General features: G+C 45.0%; 1 protein-coding gene across 4 annotated transcripts; it reads left to right on the forward strand.

The window, feature by feature from the left end:
• Nucleotides 1-36: 36 nt before the first annotated feature.
• On the forward strand, nt 37-22,429 carry CPSF7 (cleavage and polyadenylation specific factor 7). 4 transcript variants are annotated; one of them, XM_037517737.1, is made up of 10 exons: nt 37-102; nt 720-828; nt 7,154-7,372; nt 8,200-8,303; nt 8,690-8,862; nt 11,662-12,076; nt 12,577-12,695; nt 14,778-14,946; nt 15,597-15,764; nt 20,447-22,429. In XM_037517737.1, the coding sequence occupies exons 2-9, from the start codon at nt 775-777 to the stop codon at nt 15,757-15,759; spliced, it is 1,416 nt and encodes a 471-aa protein (XP_037373634.1). In that variant the 5' UTR covers nt 37-102; nt 720-774; the 3' UTR covers nt 15,760-15,764; nt 20,447-22,429. The 4 variants fall into 4 exon arrangements, with proteins under 4 accessions (XP_037373634.1, XP_037373636.1, XP_037373635.1 ...); XM_037517739.2 differs by having other exon boundaries at nt 62-102; nt 8,690-8,835; XM_037517738.2 differs by lacking the exon at nt 37-102 and adding an exon at nt 112-175.
• The last annotated feature ends 759 nt before the right edge of the window (nt 22,430-23,188 follow it).

Below are 23,188 nucleotides of genomic sequence, written 5' to 3' on the forward strand. Positions count from 1 at the left end.
CTGTGCGTGTGACGCCGGCGGGGGGGGCGGGACCCGGGGCTGAGAGCGGTTCGCGCGCTTCGGGCCTAGTCCGGACTCGCCAGCGCCGCCGCCATATTCCCGGTAACGGGGGCGCGCGACCGAAGCCCGGCTGGGCCGGAAGAGGGCTCCGGGCCGGCGCCGCGGCGGGGAGGGGGTCGGTTGAGTTTGGGGCTGCGGGACCCCGCGGGCAGAGGGAGGCGCGGGCCTTTGAGGGAGGGGGCCGAGGGCGCCGGGCCGGGTCTGTGGGGAGGGAGCGGGGCGGGCCTCGCCGGGAGCGAGGACTGGGCCTGGGAGGGATGCGGAGCGGCTGGAGCTCCGGGACGCCCGGGGCCTCCGGCCGGCGCCGCTCCGGGCCCTAGACAGGTGCGGCGGGCCGGGGCTGCGGGCTTCGCCGCCGTCGCTCTTCGGACGCGCCGGCCGGGGCCCCGAGGAGCAGAGGCCTGGACCTTCCCGGCGCGCCTCGGGAGCTGCGGCGCCACCCGGGTCGGGCCCGAGGGTGATGGGCAGCGAGGCCCGCGAGCCCGGGAGACCCGGGAGAGCGAGGGGCGGCGCGAGGCCGGGGGCGGGGCGGAGCGGGTGGGGCCGAGCTCGGCGGCCGGGATGCGGCGTCTCTGGAGACGGGAGGGTGGCAACCTTTGCCCTCCTCCCACCCGGGACCCTCCTGCCTGCTAACTCCTGCCTTTTTCTGGGTACCGCAGTGGCATCCCTTTCACTTTGTCCATTCTCCGGGCTCGCGATCACCCTTCCGGAGCCATGTCAGAAGGAGTGGACTTGATTGATATATACGCTGACGAGGAGTTCAACCAGGTGAGGGCTCTTCGTGAGCGCTGGGATCTACCTCGGTCAGCCCGTGAATCATTTCTAGCAAATTTGCAGCGGTTCCGTGCTGTGCCAGCCCTTGAGGATTTGCTAGGCCTGAACACGCCTCTGTCAGGTCTACAGTTTTACCTCTAGCACAGACTTCCAAGACTTAATGATCACGCCACTTAATGTTAAGTTAAGCCTCCAGGCTTAATTTTAAAGGCTTTAACTTAAGAGTAAATAAAAATCGGGTTTAATAGAATGGTGAATCAACGGGTGGAACTTGCTCCCCCAGGAAGCCAAAGTTGATGTCTGTCCTCAATAGCTAATCATACTTTAAAGTCAGAGTTGTTTGCTGTGAATGTTGAGGGCAGTGGTTATACTTTATGATTCACCCCATAAGACAGTGCAAAGGCACACTGTAAAAGATCTCTTAACATTTACTGTCAACTCCATTCTGATTGTTTTACCTTTAGTAGCTTGACTCCAGTTTGAGAAGTCCATAGGCATTTTGGTGTAGTAAGTGTTAATGATGAATATGATTTTTCAGGGATACAAGGGCTGCTGGGAAAAGGAAAGTGTTAGACAAACCAGTTAATAAACAGGTATAGACCCACTCACCCTAAGTCACATTTGTTCCCCTCTTTATGTTATGTCAGGGAACAGCATACAGTGATTCGAAACAGTACTCTCCTGCAGCATAGTTCTGGCCTCTGGATGAGGTCAGATCTTAAGCATGTTCTGCGGTCTCTTGAAAACTTACTAACGTTTGGCCTGGATTGTTTTCATTACCATTGTACTTGGTGAGCTGGCTTTTCCCGCTGGCATCTTTCAGTGGGTACACATACAGACCTGTAAAGAGGATAAAAGCAAACTAGAGGAGAAAAGTACCCCCGCTTTACCCTGACTTTTATATGAGACAACAAAAGAAATTGACCCATGTCATTTTTTTCACTTGGCATGGGTTAACATATACAAGTCATTTTTTATGTATTATGCTTTTTTTTTTTTTTTAAGGCATGTTTTTTATTTGTTTGTTTGTTTGTTTTATACATGCACTGGGTACAGTCAGAAGCGCGGGAGGGTGAGAGAATTCACCAGAGTCAGAGCGGGGAGCAGAGCAGGCAGAGGACCGAAGTACACTGCTGAGGGGAGCAGCAGGCGGCAGGAGAGGTCTGCGCGCCATGTGGGACCCTCCTCTGGTGGCCGGGAGCAGCCGGGGATCGAACCGGCGCCGCGGAGGCCGCGGGCAGCTTCGCAACCCAGCGCTCAACCGCTGTGCCACCGGGGAGGCCCTGTATTATGCTTTTTTAACTTGGAGATTTAGAACACACACCAAAGTGGAGAAAATATTGTAATGACCTTGTACTTATTATATATACTTTTCAGTAGGCATCTTCCCATGTCTCTTAAGGTAAATTAGTCATTTAAACGTGGTTGCCGATTGGCTTAAATGTACAAAAAGCTTTTTTAATTTCAGAAAAGGTTTAATATGGGAAAAAGAAACGTTTAGTATATTAGTTTAGTTGTAAACCATTACCTTCCACATTTTTTCATATTGCTTTGAATCAGATTTTTACTACTGGGTGCAAATTACGGGGGTGTTTTAAAAGTTAAGACAGCAATGAAATAAGTTTCTCTTCGTTCTTTAATAGTGAAAAGCCTCCCCCCACCTGCACCCCCCGTCCTTCCCCACCTCATGTTCCCTGTCTGTGGGTAGTCACAGCACTGCCGCTCGCCTCAGGAAACAGACTCGGTGACCGCAGCTTGGGCTGCATTTGTCTGAGAAAATCAGATTTCATGATTTCTTACCACAGCGTGGGCCATAGAGAGGTCGCAGGTTTCATCTGATGGTCATTGCTTGTCAATGTAGAAGTTGTTTGGCTGGACAGATTTTTTTGCCTCTTTAGTTAAAAAGAAATTTTTTTGCATTTGTGATAGGCCTAAGATGGTTTGTGGGCGCTAGTAGGCGTTTATACCCGACAATAGTTGATGTTTGGGAAGCTGAAGAAGTGTAACTGATGTTGAATGTCTTATGGAAAAGGTGAGGGGAGAGGTGCTTTTTGCCCCCACGAATGAGTTAATTTTGGGTAAAACTGGTTTTATTGAAAACTACTGAAGAAATAATAAAAGTTCTGTCTGGCTAAGATTGTTAGTAACAGGCTTATTCTGAAAGCAGCTAATTCCAATTGTGTTTTAGAATGTTCCTTATTCACCCCTAGCTTACCTGTGCACAAGAACCCCATCATATATACTTTACTCCAGAGGGAAATTGAACAGAATTCCTAGCTAGAACCCCTGATCCCTTACAACATGTGCTGCAGAGGCCTCTCTCGCAGAGCTGCTTTATTCCTGTTTCGTTGGAGTCTTGGGCTCTCTTGAGTAGGGGAGAGGAACTTCAAAGGGGACTGAAAGTTGCCACTCAGCTGAGTGTTTTGTCTCTCTTCCTTGTACTAAGACAGGACAGTATGAACAGTTTTCTTCCTTCTATCAGTATATGTTTATTGAATTGCTGTTCTTTGCTAGCCAGTGTCAGAACTAGTCAGAAAGCAGGGAAAAATGAATCCCTGTTTTCAAGTGGATCCTTGTGTTCTGTTCCCATTGCTGGAGAGCAGTGGAATCTGTGAAAAATGAAAATAGTATTTATAAGACCAGAAGCCTTGAGGTTTGGTTATAAAGAGAAACAATGGAATCAAGTAGGTTGCTTTGAGAAAAATAAATGCAAGACTTTACTACTTCCCTTAGATATCAGTGAGAGGGAGGTGGGAGGGTGAAGGATAGGGACATCAGGTATACAGGTAGGGGAAGATATAAATTCAAGATCAGGGCCTCTCTGGTGGCGCAAGGGGTTAAGTCTGAGCACTATGAAACTGTCCGCAGCCACTGCAGCTCAAATTTGATCCCTGACCAGGGAGCTGACCCACATGGCGCAGCAGACCTGTCTCACCTGCTGCTGCCCTCAGTAGTGTATTTCAGTTGTTCCGCCTGTTCTCCCTGCTCTGTCTCTGGTGAATCCTCTCGCCACCACCCCCACCTCTGGCCTACACCTCAGCTCTTGTATGCATAGATAAAATAGATCTTTTTAAAAAAAAAATAAGTAAATTCACGATCATTCCAGTTCTTTGTTAACCACACAGTTCCATGTTAAACACAAACTTCTTCCTGAGTTGTCCAGTCAGTATTAATACATGCTTATTAATTTCCCTGGAATGAAACCTGCAACATCAGTGCACATAAAGCCTTGGTTTCTTTCTTTCTTTCTTTTTTTTTTTTTTTTTTTTCCATTTAATTTGTAGAATTAGGTTTTTCATTAACCTAATCCCTCATTGCATAAATCTCCAGCTCATTTGGCGACCAGCAAAACCTCCGACCTTTATTTTTTTCTTAGCAGTAGAATTAAAGTGATTTGGTGTTGCTAGCAGATTTTAGTCCAGGCATAATTTGATACATTGTTTCTTCAGTAAAATCTTCAACAGAATTTTTAGAGGCCTGCCCTATGCTTGCAAAAAATTCTGTCATCTATGAGCTGGGAATCTGGTGACAATTTTACAGTCATTGAATCCTTTGTGTTTCTTAAAATGGCAAGGTAATCTGTGCACCATGGTCTTCCAGGGTTGAGTCTATCAATCCTTCCAGGGACCCTGGAATAGTAGTCTTTTAGCATAGGAGATTTCCTGGTGATACATTGGATCTTTGAGCTGTCTAGATTTGCACTGTCTAGATTTGTCTAGATTACCAACTTTTAGTGGGAATTTTTGTATTACAGCTTTCAGGCACACATCTCTGAATCACAAATACTGCGTGGAAGGAATCCACTGACTATCCAAGATAGAGTGTTTCCATGTTTCCCTGTAAGTTCCATTTCAAGGTCCTTGATCAACAAATAAAGCACTCTAGTGTTGAGGTAGTGCCTTCTAAGGGTTAGAGCAGTGGAGAGCAGTCTATGGTGTCTGCCTTTCTCTCTTTTAAGCCACAGGGCAAATCTCCATACCTAGTACATGAATGAATGAAAAAGTGTTTTGTCTAGAGTTGGAATTCCTTGGGGCATAAGGACTGTGAAATGTTATACCTACAAAATGTCTCTTAAACACTAGCTACCTTTACTTTGTTACTCACCCTGTACTCCCCAAGTATTTTTTCTCTACCTGTTCTCTTCATGCTTACCCTTTTTGATGCAAGCTGCCTGCTTACAGGGTTAGCTACTAGATGATAGTTCATTTATCTCACTGATGCCTTTTCTTGTTTTTAGGTTGCTCCTAAAATGTTTACTCTTTTGCCATTTTCATTCTGATGTTTTTATAAGGTTTAAACTCTTCTTAGAGTATTTATAATGTTGGAAATTATTGACATGTCTCAGGAAGCACAATCCTTTCTCCTTCACTATCAGAAATATTTGATAGTTTTATCTTAGTTTGTGTGTTCTTTGTACTTCAGATCAGCTGAAAAACTCTTTCCAAAAGTTTGTGTTCTTGTGCAGTCTGAGAATGAATTTAGTAATGAGTCGCTGCTCTCTAGGCTTCAGAATGGGCCGTTCTTGTGATGAAAGTGAAGGGGAAAGTGGAGCTGCCTGTCTGAAGCCGCATTAGAAGAAGTGACTCTTTATTCAGGGAACCGGACAGGCTACCTAACTTAGGTTCCTTCGTTGCCTCTTTACAAAAGAACAGCAATGACGTAACTGAGCTGTCGTTTCTGTAAAGCACCTTGAACTGTTGCTTGTCTCTTATCATTTTGGCAGCATCACCTTTAGCTGGAACGTTTCAGAATCTTATCTGAAAGAATGGTGTCTGACTCTTAAATACAAAAGATCTGAGTTGATGACATTGCAAAATCTGGAACATTTGGTCCCTTGATAGCAGAAAATTAAGATCCCTTGATAGTGGTTTTTGTGGTTGTAGGATTTTGGGTGTATAGTTATAGCTTGAACTGCTATGACAATACCAAAGCGGGGGTCATCTCTCAGACTGCAGTCTGGAAAGCCAAAATGAGGTTCAGTTCTGACTGGATTGTATCTGCTTTTTACCTCCTCATATCAGAGCAGAGCAGGCAAACTCACTCTTGATTCTTATAAGGGGCACAAATCTCATTCGTGAGAGCGCCACCTGAAGACCTAGCCGAATCCTAATGGCCTCCCAGAGACCCAACCTCTTAATACCATTACACTGGGTAGTAAGGTTTCAACATGTGAATTTGGAATGTATACAGACATTCAGCTTACAATGTAATAATATTGCATAGGCAAAAGGTACATCTTAAGTATCTTTCAGAGTACGCATTCATATTATAAATGCTTGCTTTGACAGCATATGGTGAGAATGCTTGTCCTGTGTGTATGTTTAACACCTCTGGGATTACTCAAGGGTGTCTTTTAAGTGTAATGGAAATGTATTGGATCTGCATGTCATTTGAGAAATAGAACTTAATAAGGGAAAACCCTCAGTTTTCCCTTCTCATTTATTTATATTTTTAAGGTGTCTTTGATGGTTGTTAAAAAAATGGGATTATGTACTGACTTTTAGAGCCTCTCTGAATTGTTTGTGTAAATCAGTGGTTTAAATCAGTAACTCCCAATTGTTTGCATTTTGGTACCATCTTTGACATGCTCTTTCTTTGCTTTCTATTTCTTTTCTAATTTATTTTATTTATTTATGCATACAAGAACTGGGGTGTAGGCCAGAGGTGCAGGGGGTGAGAGGATTCACCAGAGACAGTGGGGAGCAGAACAGGCAGATCTACTGAAACGCACCGCTGAGGGGAGCAGCAGGTGAGACAGGAGAGGTCTGCTATGCTGTGTGGGTTGCTTCCTGGCCAGGTATTGAACTCATACTGCAGTGGCGATAGCTTGATAGCACTGAGACTTTAACCCCTGAGCCACCAGGGAGGGCCTCTTTGCTTTCTATTTCTAAACATTACTGAATTTACTCTTTAAGTAGTTTTATGTAACTCTTTATTTTGGAAATAACTAAAGGTGTTGAAAATAAATTTTCATTAGTGTATTTCAACTTCAGTTTTTAGAAACTGACAGTGATTAGTAATACACCTCTATGCATCCCTACTTTTTGTTTTATCATGATGTCCGTTTTTCTCACAGGTGACTAGAGATAGAAACATTGCAGATTATTAGCAGAGTCTTGGGGAAAAACCTACATAAGCGTAATTAACTGAAATAGTTTTAAATGGGCAAGTTTTTCTTACCCGCGTTTGCTAGAGTAGAGGAAGTTTTCTATGTTACTTTACAAAGTATCTGACTGGATTCTAGGTAAACTAGAGTGAAATAGAATGAACAAAATAAAAGGTTCGCAAACCCACCTTTGCCGACCCCCCCATCTCTTAGGACCCAGAGTTCAACAATACAGATCAGATTGACCTGTATGATGACGTGTTGACAGCCACCTCACAACCCTCAGATGACAGAAGCAGCAGCACTGAGCCACCTCCTCCTGTTCGCCAGGAGCCATCTCCCAAGCCCAATAACAAGACCCCTGCAATTCTGTACACCTACAGTGGCCTGCGCAATAGGCGAGCTGCTGTCTACGTGGGCAGCTTCTCCTGGGTGAGCATGGATAACCAAAAAGGCTTATGGGTGGCTGGAGGGAGAGCCCTGGGAGGTGATGGCATTTTCAAAAATGGATGTTGCACTGTTTTTGTGCTCTGATGGGGTTGGATTTCTTTTTCCTGGGATCAGGTTGGATTGATCTCTGAAAGAGAACTATCCTGAGGACGTACTGGTGCCGAAGAAAGCAATGATTGAGTGGGTAGTTGCTTTTTCTGCCATCTTGTTACAGGCCCCTGACCCTGGGGCTTTATGTCTAGCAGGGTCCTCTGTGGGATAAGATTTCAGAGTGAACACCTTAAGCTCTTGGTGATCATGAGATCATTCTGTTACAATGGTGGGTGACAGGGATCAAAGACCTTGATAGCAGTAGTACACTTGGGTGTGATTGTTGTTCTGGGAGTTATTGTGTAATGTGGTTTTAGGCTAGTGGTGGGTGAAGTTTTTCCAAAGTAGAAAATGCATTTACTGAGAGGAAAGTTCCTGGCATTGGTCGATTCTGACCTGTCAGATCTGTAACTTAAAACTGCTAGTAATCAGCGCTTGATCTGATGGCCAGGCAGCCCAATTGGTAGTCAAATTTAAAATAGGTTTTAATCTTCTTAATCTGTAAGATGGGGGCTGGGGACGGGGTGAGTTTGGAATTCTGTATCTTTGAGAACAATAAGAAAAGTCTGCACTAATGGAAACATGAATGGGCTTTGGGGTTTCCTGTGGAGGTCATGAGGTTGTGAGTAGAATCCAGGTTTGGGACAAGGGATTGGGACATTCTGGGGTGGGGGTTGTAGTTCTTGACATTTCTTCCTTTTCCATCTTGCCGGCCCCAGTGGACCACAGACCAGCAGCTGATCCAGGTTATTCGCTCTATAGGAGTCTATGATGTGGTGGAGTTGAAATTTGCAGAGAATCGAGCAAATGGCCAGTCCAAAGGGTGAGGTCTGGATTTGAGAAGCCCCTTTTAGTTTGTAACCATTGGGATAACAGATCTGCACTGAATTTTGACCCTGGATTTTAATCCCTCTCACCCCTGGCCCAGTTTTTCTGCCTTGGTTTTGGCAAACTGCTTTAGAATGGGGACCTCACTGGAATGTAGTAGAATATCCATCACTGAGGGGCAAAGAAAGCTGATTTTTAATTCCAAGTAAATAGGAAGTTTATAGGCTTACACCTTTTTGTTGTTGGGAGTTTTATGAATGTGTTTAATGTTATTAGGATACCCTTTGCTTTACTAATCTTTACTAAAAGGGGAAGAGAATGTCTTGTTCATCTCTCAGTTGTCTAGTAGATCTCACACATTTTTAATATTTCTTCCTCAAGGTATGCTGAGGTGGTGGTTGCCTCTGAAAACTCTGTTCACAAATTGTTGGAACTCCTGCCAGGAAAAGTTCTTAATGGAGAAAAAGTGGATGTGAGGCCGGCCACCCGGCAAAACCTGTCACAGTTTGAGGCACAGGCTCGGAAACGTGAGTGCGTCCGAGTCCCAAGAGGGGGTACGTGGAGACCATCTGTATGAAGGGGGGAAAGTTGTGGGTTTGTTTTCTTTGATGTAGGCCCGGCCTACAAATGTGGAGGCATTTAGGGGGAGGGCGGTGGTGGTTATGTTTGGTGGCATGGTCAGTGATTGGGCCAAAAAATGAGGCTGTGTACAAAAAAAGAGCACTGTGCTGGGAGTCAGGTAGGTTCAGGTTATAGTTTGGTTTTGTTACTAACTCACTATGTGACCTTGGGCAAGTCCCTTTACTGCTTATTTCCCCTTCTGAACTTGATATATGATGTTTAAGTTTCTGTGAACTTTAAATTATGTGTTTCTATCTAAAAAAAAAATTAAAAAAAAAACCTGCAGTGAATATGCGCTTAACTGTAAAACATACCTCTAAATTATCAAGAAGCAGCCACCCTAAAATGTAAGTAAATTGTGAAAAGATGGCTGTAATCTTGTCGTAAACATACATCGGTAGGGCGCTCTGTAAGGAATGCTGAGGAATACGAATTTAATCCATTTCTCTAGCATTATCCAAGAAAGACGGTGCCCTTTTCATTACCGAATATTAGGGGGAAAGCTTGCACAAGCCTGCCTCAGCTTGATGGTAATCTTCCTTACGTTTACCTTACTCCCTGCCTTCTGCTCTGTACTCGCCAGGCCACCTTCTGATACTAATTTGGTTTCCCAACGAGGCTCTGCTCCTAGGAAGAGAATGCACTGCCCAGCGCCACAGTGTTCGGGTCTGCTTGCAGTTAGAGTTCTCATTGTAAATTAGTAAGTTGGTGTTCTGATTCATGATTCAGTGTCTCGTGAGTTTGGTTAGTGTGGATCAGTCTCCTAGAGTCCTGTCACCCATGGGTAAAGTAATAAACCAAGTTTCTGAATCTTCACAACCTGAGGACCAGACCTTACAGTGTCCCAACCTTGCAAGATGTGGCCTTCTTACAAGGCTCGGCCTGAAGCAGCCAGCCACCTTTATACTTTTTTGTACAGTGGGGAGGAGGTGGGAGATGGCAGAGTTTCATCACCTATGTTCTACACAGGTCCTGCTTAGGTGCTGCTCAAAATAGTGCCTGTATTGATTGGATGGTCCACTGGGACCTTGTGTTGGTTGGTTGGAGGTAGAAAGGTAGCTCCTCTTTGGCATAGGAGCTACGATTTTCTTTTAACGAGATCAAGAGCCCAGAGGGGTGTGATGTGAACTCCCACTACTCTAGGTTAAAAGACACATCTCTTGACACCTTGAATTTTCAAGTTCCCTCTGTTTCAGAATCTTTGTATAATTCAACCCTCTCTGACTTCCTTAAGGTGCATAATTTTACTGCTAATTTGAAGATTCGTGTATACCTCCACTTGAGTGTGTACACCTTGGTGTGACCTTTCTTTGCTAAATGATGGTGGTGACTGAGTGTTACTTGTTCTGTCACATTAATGGGCTTGAGTTCTGTTAATTCATGAAGTACAGCTGGCAGACTAACTTTGTCTAAGAATGCTTACTACTTTTGGGATTTATAGCCATAGATACTCTAGAACCCTTGCAAAAGTGGGAACAGTAGCTAGGAAGGTGGCTGACTCTCAGGGGATCATACTTACTCTACCTCCTCTTCACTGTGGGAGAACTCCGGGAAGAAGCAGATTGCCACGTGCTTGAGACATGAAAAGCAAAAGAACACTCATGCGGCTCTGCGGTGGGTGCGCCAGGGTGAAGGTCAGGGTGATCAGTTCCACCTCGTGCTTTCACCAGGACTTGGGGGTTACTAACAAGTGTTAGTGTGGGTCCACTACTCTTCCTCTTCACACTTAGCTGGCGGCATCTTTCTACCTCTGATGCTGTCAGGGCCTTGTGATTGTGTTCTCCTTTTGGGTTCCACTTCAGCCAGGCTTAGATCATTAAATGGAAGAGGGAACAAGTGTAACCAAGTGACTTGACAGTGTCAGAGCCATGTTTCTAACAGTGTAAACATGTTTTGAGCCCCTGTGGTGCACCACAGCATGCAGCAAGCGGTGATGCTACTCCCTGCGGACTGCCTATGGGGTAGAGGGTTTGGGCTATTGAAATGGAATGGGACTTCCCCAGACTTGAGGTGTGTCTTGTACTAAGGTTTTGGTAGGAGCTCCTCCTGTCATCGTGTGCCATCTGTTCATTCCGGCGGCAGATCTTTCCTTGGCTTATCTCCCATTTCTCTGTACATTCACTTAACCTTCAGTCTTCCACTCTTGTGTCTCTCTTCCATATCCAGGTAGCGGTTTTGGTAACTGGATGGAGGAAGTTCATCTTTCCCCTGCCCTTCCCTTTCTTTGCCCAAGTTCCTTGGCCGAAGTGCCATGGCAGAGAGAAAGCCTCAGTGTGCTGCAGGACATAGATGGTCAGCTGGTGCTGGTCTCAGAGACAGGCTCTGGATGCCTCTCAGGGGTGTGGGGTGTCAGGTCAGCTTGAGCACAGCTGAGCAGTGGTGAACATCGCGCTGTCATTTGCTTACATTAGAAGTCTTCTGTGTATGAGAATAGGAACAAAGCTAAGGGTAAGTTAAATGTGAAGTAGAGTTCTGGACACAGAGAATTTAGTTTGGTATTGCTTCCCAGGTTTATGTCTTCACTAAGAGTTGCCTCTGACCTTTTTTTCTATGCACCCCCCCCAAAAAAAAAAAAAGTAGTGGACGATTTTTACCTTCTTTCTCAGCTACCTCCATCACCTCAGTTTGGTGTCAGATGACTTGCGGTGTCAGATGACTTGCCGAAGGACGAACTGGTCCAGTGGATACGTCTAAATCATGAGCAGTAACATTAGTTTTGTTTTGTTTCATAGGTATACCTCCACGGGCCCACTCCCGAGATTCTAGTGATTCTGCTGATGGACGGGCCACACCCTCTGAGAACCTTGTACCCTCATCTGCCCGCGTGGATAAGCCCCCCAGTGTGCTGCCCTACTTCAATCGCCCTCCTTCAGCCCTTCCCCTGATGGGTCTGCCCCCACCCCCGATCCCACCCCCACCTCCTCTCTCCTCAAGCTTTGGGGTCCCTCCTCCTCCTCCTGGCATCCACTACCAGCATCTCATGCCCCCTCCTCCTCGATTACCTCCTCATCTGGCTGTACCTCCCCCTGGGGCCATCCCACCTGCCCTTCACCTCAATCCAGCCTTCTTCCCCCCACCAAATGCTACAGTGGGGCCTCCACCAGATACTTACATGAAGGCCTCAGCACCTTATAATCACCATGGCAGGTAAGGACCATCTTGTTCCCTTCAGATCTAAGCCAGGTGTAGTAGGGTAAAAAGCTTTGTTTCCCCTGAGGAAGTAAGTGAGCACTGAACTGTTTTCCCTTGTGGAAACTGTTGCCATAGTGTTGAATACTGGGAAATAGTTGACTGTATATTAAATACTGGTTTTATTTGGGGTTTTTGGTTTTGTGGGGTTTTGTTGTTGTTGTTGTTTTTGCATCTTAATCACTTGATCCAGACTATGTCCTTCATATCCCTTTTAAGGAGCTTGATTAAATTGAGGGCCTTAAGTGACTGTTAGGAAAAGTCTAGCACTGTTGGGTCATGCCAAAATTACAGAATTACATGGTATACATCCTGTCCTTGAAGAGAACATGAGCATGTGAACAGGCTAAGAACCATTTAAGACATCACATTGGAGAGCTTGACCAAGTGACATAGGCTGTAGAATACGGTAAAGATGAGGGGTGTGGACAGTCAGGAATGCTGTTATCTCTGTGCAGCCGAGATTCGGGCCCTCCGCCCTCTACAGTGAGTGAAGCAGAGTTTGAAGAGATCATGAAGCGAAACAGAGCAATTTCCAGCAGTGCCATTTCCAAAGCAGTAGCTGGAGCCAGTGCAGGTAACTCAACTCTTACCTTTGCTACCTTCTTACCTTTAGTTTTCCCATCGTTTTGTCACTTCCACTGGCAAGTAGTTAAAGTTGAAGCACTGTTAGATTCTCAAAAGTGGCATCTTTTGAAAAGCTTTATGTAAACCTGATTTTATGACTTTAGAAAACTAGTGATGTTATTTAATTAGTCTGTGTCTAGACCTACCCCCATGAAAACCAACTAATACCATCAAGCTGCGATATTTATTGTAGAATGAAATTCCTGCGTCATGGAGATCCTGATCTCAGTGGCTATGGTGTCTGTGTAGTGAGGCCAGTACCAGGTGTATACTCTGTGTTTTTAGAAATAAAGACTTGCTATGGAATCTGTTTACATTTGGGCATGTAGGTAGAGCCACTCGACCCTGTGTGGCCGATCTTGAAAGAGACAAGTCTGTGTCAGGCATAAAACGGCCCTTACGGCTGACTCTGGCTTTTCTGTCAGTAGTTAGTGGGCAGAACCAGAAGCCATGATTCTGAGCGTCCTGGGCACAGAATCTTTGGTTCCTAAGAAAAGAGAATATATGAAGTTTCGGGGTTTGGTCCAAGTTTGCTATTATTCGCTTCCTGCCTGTGAGTTTTCCACATGAATATCTTATCAGATCACCTAAGAAATAGGTGAATCCTAAATAGCATCATCTGTTTTCCATCTTTGACTGCAAAATTTGGACCCACAGAATAGGTTAAAGACAGGAAAGTGTGTACAATCTCTTTTTCCACCAGAAAACTTCCGTTGACATCTGGGCGTGGCTTTTTTTAAATTACAAAGTAATACGTGATCATTGTAATAAGTCCAATATACAGGGTGTAGAGAAAATAATCATTGCTCTTCCTGCTGATCCTCCTTCATAGTGAGATGATCTGTGTAATAAATAAGCAAATCTCTATTGCCCTACATTTGTGTTGTTCTCATTCCAGTCATTGAGACCACAAATACCTGCAGAGTAGGCCAATGGCCCTGCCCTAACAGAGCAGACTTCCTCTTGTTCCTCGGGCAACATCGCAGCTCCTCCACTGTCTTTATTGCTGTTGCCTCACTCAGTGGAAACTGCAGTCCTCACTGTCATTGGGCCCCTGTCTGGTGTCATGCTTTCTTGGTATCGTCTTCTGTGCTTAATGCTCCTGACCTAGCTTGGGAAAGGTTCTGCAGCTACTCCCCCACTGCCACAATCCCTGAGCCAGCATTGCTCACATTTGGGGTGTAAAGGGGCTAGTTTTTGATGGCAACATAATTTTACACACACATACCAGAAGTATGTGTTTTATATATGTTACCTATATGAATGCACGTGTGTGATAGGGATTAAAATAATTCAAACTTTGAAATGTGCAGTGTTAATAAAAGGTCCTCTCTATAGGAACCACCATTGAGACCATCTTTTGCAATTTAGTGTTCTCTAGATTTTTTGTGAGTGTAAAACAACATATAATTTTGCTTGATTTTACAAAAATGAAATATTGCAACTTTAAATAAAGTATATATTCTGGGCATCTATTATATTTCTAATGATAATACCTAATACATAGTGAGCCCGTTCTGGGTGTCGCTGTGTTAGCATTTCTCATGGATTATTGTGTTGACATACACATTTACCTTATGCATTTTAGTTACTATAGTAGTCTACAGAACCAGTGTTCCCTAATAAATATATAACTAGACTCTATTGCAGGAGCTTTAACTCGTTCCTAATTCTACAGTACAAAAAATAATGCTGAAACGGACATTGTTTATTAAAAATAATAGAGGTTTTTAGACTTGCTAGGCTAAGAAGTGTGCTGTTTATTTTAATGAATGTTGTCAAATAGCCTCCAGACAATGACCCTCCAATTTATTCATCCCCGGGCAGTGTCTGAGAACATCTATCTGATTCCCGACCATTGGACCCTAAGTGCCATCCTGTTGTATACCTTCTACTTTTGCCTCATCCATTTTATGGTGATTCTGTGAGACATCTAGTTGCTCATGATTTGTGTCCTCCCGAGGTCTCCTTTTGGTCTAGTGAGTTTACTGCCTCAGCTTATCCTTGGCCTTTCCCATCCATCCCCTGTCAGGGGATTACAGTGACGCGATTGAGACGCTGCTCACAGCCATTGCTGTTATCAAACAGTCCCGGGTCGCCAATGATGAGCGTTGCCGTGTCCTCATCTCCTCTCTTAAGGACTGTCTTCATGGCATTGAAGCCAAGTCCTACAGCGTGGGTGCCAGCGGGAGCTCATCCAGGTGAGTTGATGATTGCCTCTGCAGTCTACCGGCCCCGAGCAGTGCTCTTCCAGGCATTGGCACAGGGAGGAAGTGTCTGGCAAGAACCTGACTGAAAGAGCAGACCTGGCCCTCATGTCCTTAAAGGGAAGAAATTAATCAGACGTTTGTATTTTTAAATGTTGTCATGTCTGGAATCTGTGTGGGATGAGACAGTGAGCTTATTGAGCAAAGAAGACACACTGATACAGTTAAGAACATGGGCTTTGGAGCCTTGCATATTTGGATTTGAATCCCAGTTCTGCTCAAAACTACCTGTATGACCTAGAGTATGGATGTTACTCAACTTTCCAAGCCTCATTTTTGAAAAGGGACAGTAGTGGAGTTGTTGGGAAGTATAGCGCTGTTGTGAAGGTTGGGTGAGATAATGCATGTAAGTCTCTTAACACCACCTGATGTATTCATAAGATCTCAACAAATTTAGCTGTTACTATTTAAAAAAGAGAAAAAAGACTAGTCCTCAAAGAGCTGATGTCCTTAGTGTGTCCATGACAGACTGATGTGGAGTGGCTTACACCAATACCAGGAGACACCGAGACACAATACTCTTGGATTTTGAAGTGGAAAGAATGTGGTAGTCCCTGTGAGTGAGTGAAGGATCTTTCCCACAGGAAAAGACATCGGTCCCGAGAGAGGTCACCAAGCCGGTCCCGGGAGAGCAGCAGGAGGCACCGGGACCTGCTTCATAATGAAGATCGACATGATGATTATTTCCAAGAAAGGAACCGGGAGCATGAGAGACACCGGGATAGGGAACGGGACCGGCACCACTGAGAAAGGTGGGACAAAGCCCCATGCCTGGCTTGGGGGTGATCTTCATGAAAGAAAATGATTTCTGGTGAAGAGTTCTCTCTCTTGAAAGCAAATAAAGAGGATAGGGGACTTTTGCCTTAGTTAACTAAAAGTTCGAGAGGACAGATTTCCTCTCGAAATCTGTGAGAACTCTCACCCAGAGCTTGTTTCTTGGCTGTCTTAACCTGGAGACAGCTTGGCGTGCTGGCTGAGAGCTCGGCGTCTGCAGGCAGATGCCAGAGTGTGACACGCAGCTCCTGCGGCCCTATTACTTTCTGTTCTTGGGTCTCCTCACTTGTAAACAGAGATAATAAAATAACTGTCTCATTGGATTGCTAAGTGTTCTGTGAGATAATCCATAAAGCATTTAGTACTCATAGGACTTGTTTAGTAAGTTCTCAATAAATGACAGCCATTGCTCTTACCATTGTTGCATTTAACCCCACCAAACTGCCAACTTAAAAGCAGGAAAATTGACCAGAACTGCAAAGTAACACCACTGCATACTTGTTTTCAAGGTACAGCATTAATTATTTTAAGAATTAATATAAATTTAAAAGATTTTGAAAATCAGGAGGCCTTAAAGGAGAAAACAGATCAAAAAATAAGTTGTCTTTGATAGCTTTAAAGACTATGTACAGGTTACTTGAGTGGAAGAATATCTTTGTTGACAAACCAGGGAGGAAACTTAGTGGCAGCAAGAAGTTTTTAATAAAGCACAAATAGGAAATGGGATTGGATGGACTATATTATATATTAATTTAAAAGTTAAGCTTGGCTAGATCCAGGATTCCAGCTGTATCATCAGGACTTAATCTCTCTGCTCTTAATATTTCAACTCTTTTTCTCCAATCTCAGGCTCCTTGTTGCTGGGATTGGGGGAGGGGAGGGAGCGCAGAGTTACATCCTTCCCACTTATCCGTCCTGACTCAAAGCAGCTGACAAAACTGTTTCCAGTATATAAGTAAAAGAAGGAGGGTTAGTTAAATCTGTCTCTGTGGCATCTTCAGAAGTAGTCTAGACTCTGGCTAGGTTGATGTTTTCGTGGAGCATAGAGACTAGGCTGTTGCATGACCCAGGTGGCTGCTGTGTCTTCTCAAAATGGTGGTTGCAGACTTGCACGTCTGTGGGAATTCTCACTCTTCACATCAAGTACGTTAAGGAGGCCATGGGTTTGGTTTTGTTCAGATTTGGTTGGTCTGAATAATGGTAAGTGGGAGAGAGGGGTAGGAAAAGTTTTTTCTGTTTGGTATCTTTGGGATGGGTAGGTGGATAATTGGATGAAAAGGGGCAAAGAAACCCCACCACTGTGAGTCCTTGTAGTTCACAATGGCTGGACTACAAACAGTGGGAAAGTGTGCCTGTGTTTTGCCTAGTGTCAGTCTGTTAGCAGATAAGAAAATGGTCATGTTATGTTCGACTGTTTGGCCTTATCCCTGCTCTGTTGTTTGGCATTATCTGCCAGTAACTTGTAAACAGTGACAGCTAGAATTTTTACTGTCTTCTATGGCAGACAGATAAGTGGGAAAATGAAAACATACTAATAACATTTTTTACCTGCCTCCCTCTGTATTCCTTTTTTTTTTTTTTTTTTTTTTAAGATTTATTTATTTATACAAGCACTGGATACAGTCAGAAGCACGGGAGGGTGAGAGAATTCACCAGAGCCAGAGGGGAGAGCAGAACCCACAGACTGATGAGGTACACTGCTGAGGGGAGCAGCGGGGAAGGTCGCAGGAGAGGTCTGCACGCCATGTGGGACCCTTGCCGGCAGCCGGGCATCGGACCAGCGCTGCAGAGGCTGCGGGCAGCTTCGCAACCCAGCGCTCAACCACTGCGCCACTGGGGAGGCCCCTCTCTGTATTCTTAAACCGCTAATTTATTCCACAAAATCTTAGCATGTTTAACATGACTGAAACCTAGGACAACCCACAAAAAATCAGGTAGGCGGTAGGTTCCAGCTACTTTGTTCTAGATTTTGCAATCGGTTGAGTTCTGGGAGGTGCCCACATACCCTCTGAGAAAGACAGTTTCATTAGAGGGGGAGCCCAAAACAGCTTTGCCCTAATTCATTCGGTGTCAGGAGTGGGCAGTCTAGCACTCGAGCGGGTCTTTGCTCTAATCCTGTCCCTTCTGTAGCAATGTCGGCATTTTCCTTTTCTTGTTTGAATTAGTGCAGTTGCTGGTGTTACTTGTGAGTCTAGGATCACCCCTCTACCCAGTCCTGTAGCCTGTAGTACATGTCCTTTGATGCGCACCAGGATGCGAGTGACTAGGCGGTATTACTTGGTCCATGCCAAGCATAAATTAATAGTCTCCTGAGCTGTATTCACTTCAGTAATAGGAACTGCATGTCACCACTACTAGTCATTTTGCTCCTCGATAGAGAAAGTGTAAGAGCCACTGATCATCATTACTTTGGAGACTGAGTATCTGAACCTGGAGTTTAGCTGTCATTTTGCCTGGTTTTTATTCTACCTTTAAAACGGGTCTCTTCCTTCCGTTATGAAGATGGTTCAGTTTGAATAACTGAAAAATCCTATAATCCATTAGTTACTAGAAATCAGTTATTAGGCTGGTGCAGGCCTATGACAAGATGAAGAAAATGACTGAAGTGGTTTTCCAATTACCCATTTTTCCCAGTCACCCCTTAGATTCCATGTGAATAGTAATTCAGCACAACTTCTCATATTCTCATGCTAAAGAGAGTTCCATCTGCAGTTACCAAGTTGTAACTTAGGAGGGTTCGTGTTGGGGAGGGCGCATATGGGCCTCACTGATTTTGAGAACTTTGCGAGCACTATATAGTATGGACAGGGGTTCGCTAAGAATAAAAAGTGTGTACCAGCTGGGGCAGCAGCGGAGCAGCAACCTCAGGATTGGCATCAACTCTGGGGCCTGAAATCCGCAGGAATCTCTAGCGTCTGTCTACATTAAACCTTACCACCCAGAGTCATAATCTTTAAGAACTGGGTGGTGTCGTTTACTTCTCTTGTTGTCTAGTTACCCCTGTGTGGATGTGTAGGAACCAATCCCAAAGTACATCTTTCTCGGGATGCGCGTGCACATGCTGTTTGGAGCTTGAGGGTATTCTTAGGTAAGGTGGCTTTCACTTTGTAGTTCTCTTCCGTTGTCTCATCGTAGGACATTACCTTTTTCTGACATACTGTCCTTTTCATCTTATTCCTATCCTCCTGGTTCGGGGAGAATACAGGCTTCTGTTCAATTTTGATCGAATGCAAAGATTTAGAAACCCTGGTGGTATGTAACTGAGAAGGTATTCAGGGTTTTAGTTTTTCCTTTAAAAAAAAAAAAAATGAGACAAGTGCCTGCCTGCATGAAGAAGGCAGACGCCATGACGGATTCCGGAGCTCTCAGCTGAAATATTGCTGTTACAGGGTAGAGTATCTGGCAAGTTGTGGGGGCCTTTCCCTTTTAGCTGTTTTATTTCATATGGTCTGCTTGATCAGGCCACCCCCTGAAGGTTGTTACTGCAGCATTGTAACAAGGCGGGAGTATACTGGGGATCGTCAGTGTGGTGGAGACCTAACAGCTGGCTGCTGACACCTTCCCGTTGGGCAGAAGTTCTTGTCTGTGTGTTTAGATTTCTTGGATAGTGATGACTTACTGTCTTTCATGCCCACACTCTACTGTGTGTTTGGGCCTGGCCAGATCAGTCCTTGCTGATCAGTCCTTAGTGTGTTTCTTGGACCCTGACTCATATCCATCATATGGGGGAAGATTTAAAATTTCTTACGTTTTGATACAGCTTAAAAAAAAATCTCTGGGGCCTCCCCGGTGGCACAGCGGTTGAGTGCTAGGTTGCGAAGCTGCCCACAGCGCTGGTTCAATCCCCAGCTACCAGGCGAGGGTCCCACATGGTGTGCAGGCCTCTCCTGCCGCGCTCTGCTCTCCCCTCTGGCTCTGGTGAATTCTCTCACCCTCCCGCGCTTCTGACTGTACCCAGTGCTTGTATAAATAAATAAATTAAAAAAAAAAAATCTCTGGCTCCGTGTGTGTGCACTTGTGCGCGTGCGCACTGCATACTGACACTGGGTCTGTTTTAAGCAGGGCTTCTTTAAAAGAAGAAAAAAGTTTAGGAGTTTCCTGTGTAAGTACATGCTCTCTGCTAGAATGGCTGGGTGCTTGGGAGTTAATGGCTATGGTTATGTACACACTTTTTTCTTTCTTTCGTATACCTCCCATTTCCAGATTTTTGCCCTCCCCTTAAGGTAAGCTATGACTTGCTCAGCATAGATCTTCTGAAATAGCATTTAAATACTCTGTGTTCCCCTTTATAGCAGTTTTTCTTAAAATGTTGTAGTTTCTATACTTTTCCAGTTAAACTCTCCTTTTTAGTCAGACTGCGTTGAGACCTCGTTTCATTGTCTGTGCTTTGCCCCTAACCTTAAGAAGACATCACTGCTTTTTTCTCTCTACTCACTGTAGCTTCCACCCATTCCCTCACCACTCCCCGTGTCAGATACTCCCAGACAGCTCTGCTTTCTTTCTTTACTTCCTCAGACTTGCATTCTCAGTCTACATTCCTTAATTTGTATGTTGTAATTTTGAAAAATACCAGTGTAGTTCATACAAGCACCTGTTGATCAGAGAGGAACTTCTTTCTAACCTTTGTTTTCTTTTTTCTCTTCTGATGTTCTCATTGCAGGAGTCTGGTTGGAAGCAAATGTTTTTTTAATGGACTTGCATCTCCTCACCTTGATCAGGACTAAAGGACGGAGGCCACTCTACCCCTTTCTCCCTGCAAACCCTAACTCCCTCGACACCCAGGGAATACCCTCTGCCCTACAGAAGTGAAGATTGCCTGGCAGCCCTCCTAATCTCATACCTCCTGTTTGCCAGGGGAAATAACCTAAAGACTTGGTGTAGTTGGGAGGGGTGGCAGACAGAAAGAACATAGTCCAGGCCCCTGGTTTTCATAGAGAATGGTGCTTTGTCCAAGGAAACATACGAGTTTCTGATTCTCCAGGAGCAGTTCAGTGGTGAGGCTAGTGGGAAGATTTTCTTCCCAGAGAAAATGGATCCTCCACGTGGGATCTAGGAGAGTGACTGGGTGTGCCAAATATATACCCAGGGTCCCGCCCTCAGCACTACGTTAGATGGGGCCAAGAGGGTCCAAACCTCTTGCTAACATACCATTTATTTGTTTAACCCCTTTTCCTTCCCAGCCCTTTGAGGTGCACCATGAGGACAGAAATTACCTTAGGAAAAGCTACTCTTGTTCTTGCTTTTCTCTTTTACATATTGATGGTTTGTTTCCCTGACCTCCCAGAGGGCTGAACCCTTGCAGTCCCTGCTGCCCAGCCTCCTCAGTGGATGAAGCAGAGACAGCCCATAAGGTTGCTTTCTGCTGAGGAGTCTTGCAGAGCCAATTACCACCCTCTGCTGCTTTGTGCTTGGTTACCTCTTGCAATAACCAGCTCTACTAGTTGTTCCTTTTCCCTGGGGCTTTTCCATTTCACCTCTGTAGCCCTTCTCCCAGTAAGGCTGCTTCCTTGTTTTAGAGGAAGGTACTGCCATTGGGAGGTGGGGACATCAGACCTCAGCAGCAAAGAACACTTATGAAGTACCAGGAGTGGGGCAGGAGGCAAGCTGGGCAGGACATGGCCTACTTCCATAGGCTTCTCTTTTTTCAGGTGTGATGTAAGTCTGGGCATGCATCCCCCAGGTGCACACTCTTACTAATTGTGGGAGGACCTGGCACTACTAGGTGGGGAAAGTCACAAGTTTGTGTCTTTCTACCTCTCAGCTATTGACTGAATGGCTCCTCTCAGTTTGCCCAGAAGTACTTCCTGCCTCTGCTGCGGGGCATGGAAGAAGTGGAGCCTGACTTGAGTGAGCTCATCTCCGAGATCTAAGGCCCACCAGTCTGGGGGCTGCTTTCTATGCAGGCAGATGGAATTGTTTCCCCATAACACCTACATTGTAATGTGGTTGCTGCTGAAGGACACAGCAGCAGCGGGGCCCTGCAGGACCCGCGGGGTGATGCTACTTCTGTGTGCATCTCCAAGGCACTGACATCTGACGTGAGAAGAGACGAGGCGTGTGAGATGAGACTTGGTGTGAGAGATGTAGGGTCACTGGAGACCCTCCTGGCTCAGAAGGAAAAGACTGAGTTGGACTGAACCCTTCCTCTGTTCCCTGCACGTTTCTGACATAGCCCTCAACTGGTCACAGAGGGAGTCCCCAGGGCTTGGCGAGGCACAGTCCCTTGGGACAGAGGCTACAGGTTTGTAGCTTTTTTTCCCCCGTCTCCCATCCCCACCTGTACTTCAGAACATGGCACCCTGCCCAACCAGCCAAGTGTTAAGTGACGTGCTTATCCTTGAGAGCAGCTCCGGGTGTCTTTTTAAAATGTAGAGAAGCCAAGTAAGGTAACAGTTTAAGGAAAGAAATATATAGAATCCCAGAAAAGCGGTTTACCCGGAGATCTTTTTTCTCCCCTTTTTTGTTTTGTTTTTATTCAGTGACACAATTTTTTAGTTTTATTTCCTGATAGCAAAAGAGAAAAAAAAAAACACCCAGCCCTCAAAAAGGCCAAGGCCCCCGTCCCCCCTGTTGTCGGTGAATTTGTTTGTCTTTCTGATAGGTTGAAAATTGTGTAATAAACTTGATGACGCTGTCAATCTTTTATACTGCATTGTATTTTTTTTCCTTTTGTAACAAAATATTTTTAAATAATAAATGGGGTGTGAGCTGTTTTATGGATTCTGCATTGAATAGATTTGTTGAGGTGTCTGGGACGTGGGCTTGGGCTGATGGAGGCTGTGCGGACAGTAGTGCAGCCTGAGTTCTCAACAGGATCGCACGCTGGCCACGTGGGTGCCTGTGCTGCCTCTAGGAAACCACTGGTGCACCTTTGAAGGTGCCCCATGAAGTTTCACTTATTGCCTCCTCCACCTAAATGGCCTGGTTAAAGAATTCCAAGTCCAAGATATATTCTCAGAATAAATGTCCTACTTTGGGTACCACCTAGTTCCAATATCATCAATCTCAGGAAGAGACGTGACCCCTGGGTGGAGTTAGAAGATGACTGTTAGTGCCTCCTTGCACCAACCTGAACCATGGACAAGCAAGAGGTACACGTGAACAGGCTTCATAAACTGAACTGCTATGTAAACACGAGGAAGATCAGCAAGCCGAGCTAAAAGTGTGTTCTGGGTCGTGGAACTCCAGAAAGTTGGCTTTTCTCAAATATTGTTACATGATCAAAAAATCTGGAGAGTAGATAATGTATCTTGAGTTTTGTAAAGGCAAGATCAGTGTAGAAGCAAGTAAGCTGTAGTAAGAAGGACGTCTATGATGATGTGAAGCTTGAAGAAACTAGTTGGAGTACCTCTGACCTTGAATCAGGGTTTTCAAGTGGAGCTCCATGGTTACTTGAATCTTG

Source organism: Talpa occidentalis, unplaced genomic scaffold (genome assembly GCF_014898055.3).
Source record: "Talpa occidentalis isolate TD23 unplaced genomic scaffold, MPIMG_talOcc4v2.1 talOcc4.17, whole genome shotgun sequence".
Lineage (NCBI taxonomy): Eukaryota > Metazoa > Chordata > Mammalia > Eulipotyphla > Talpidae > Talpa > Talpa occidentalis.

Excerpts from the sequence above, each read along its gene's own strand:
- CPSF7 (XM_037517737.1), top strand. The coding sequence starts at position 775 with ATGTCAGAAGGAGTGGACTTGATTGATATATACGCTGACGAGGAGTTC. Across the intron at positions 829-7,153 it reads CTGACGAGGAGTTCAACCAG|GACCCAGAGTTCAACAATAC; the intron begins GTGAGGGCTCTT and ends CCCATCTCTTAG. Across the intron at positions 12,696-14,777 it reads AGTAGCTGGAGCCAGTGCAG|GGGATTACAGTGACGCGATT; the intron begins GTAACTCAACTC and ends ATCCCCTGTCAG.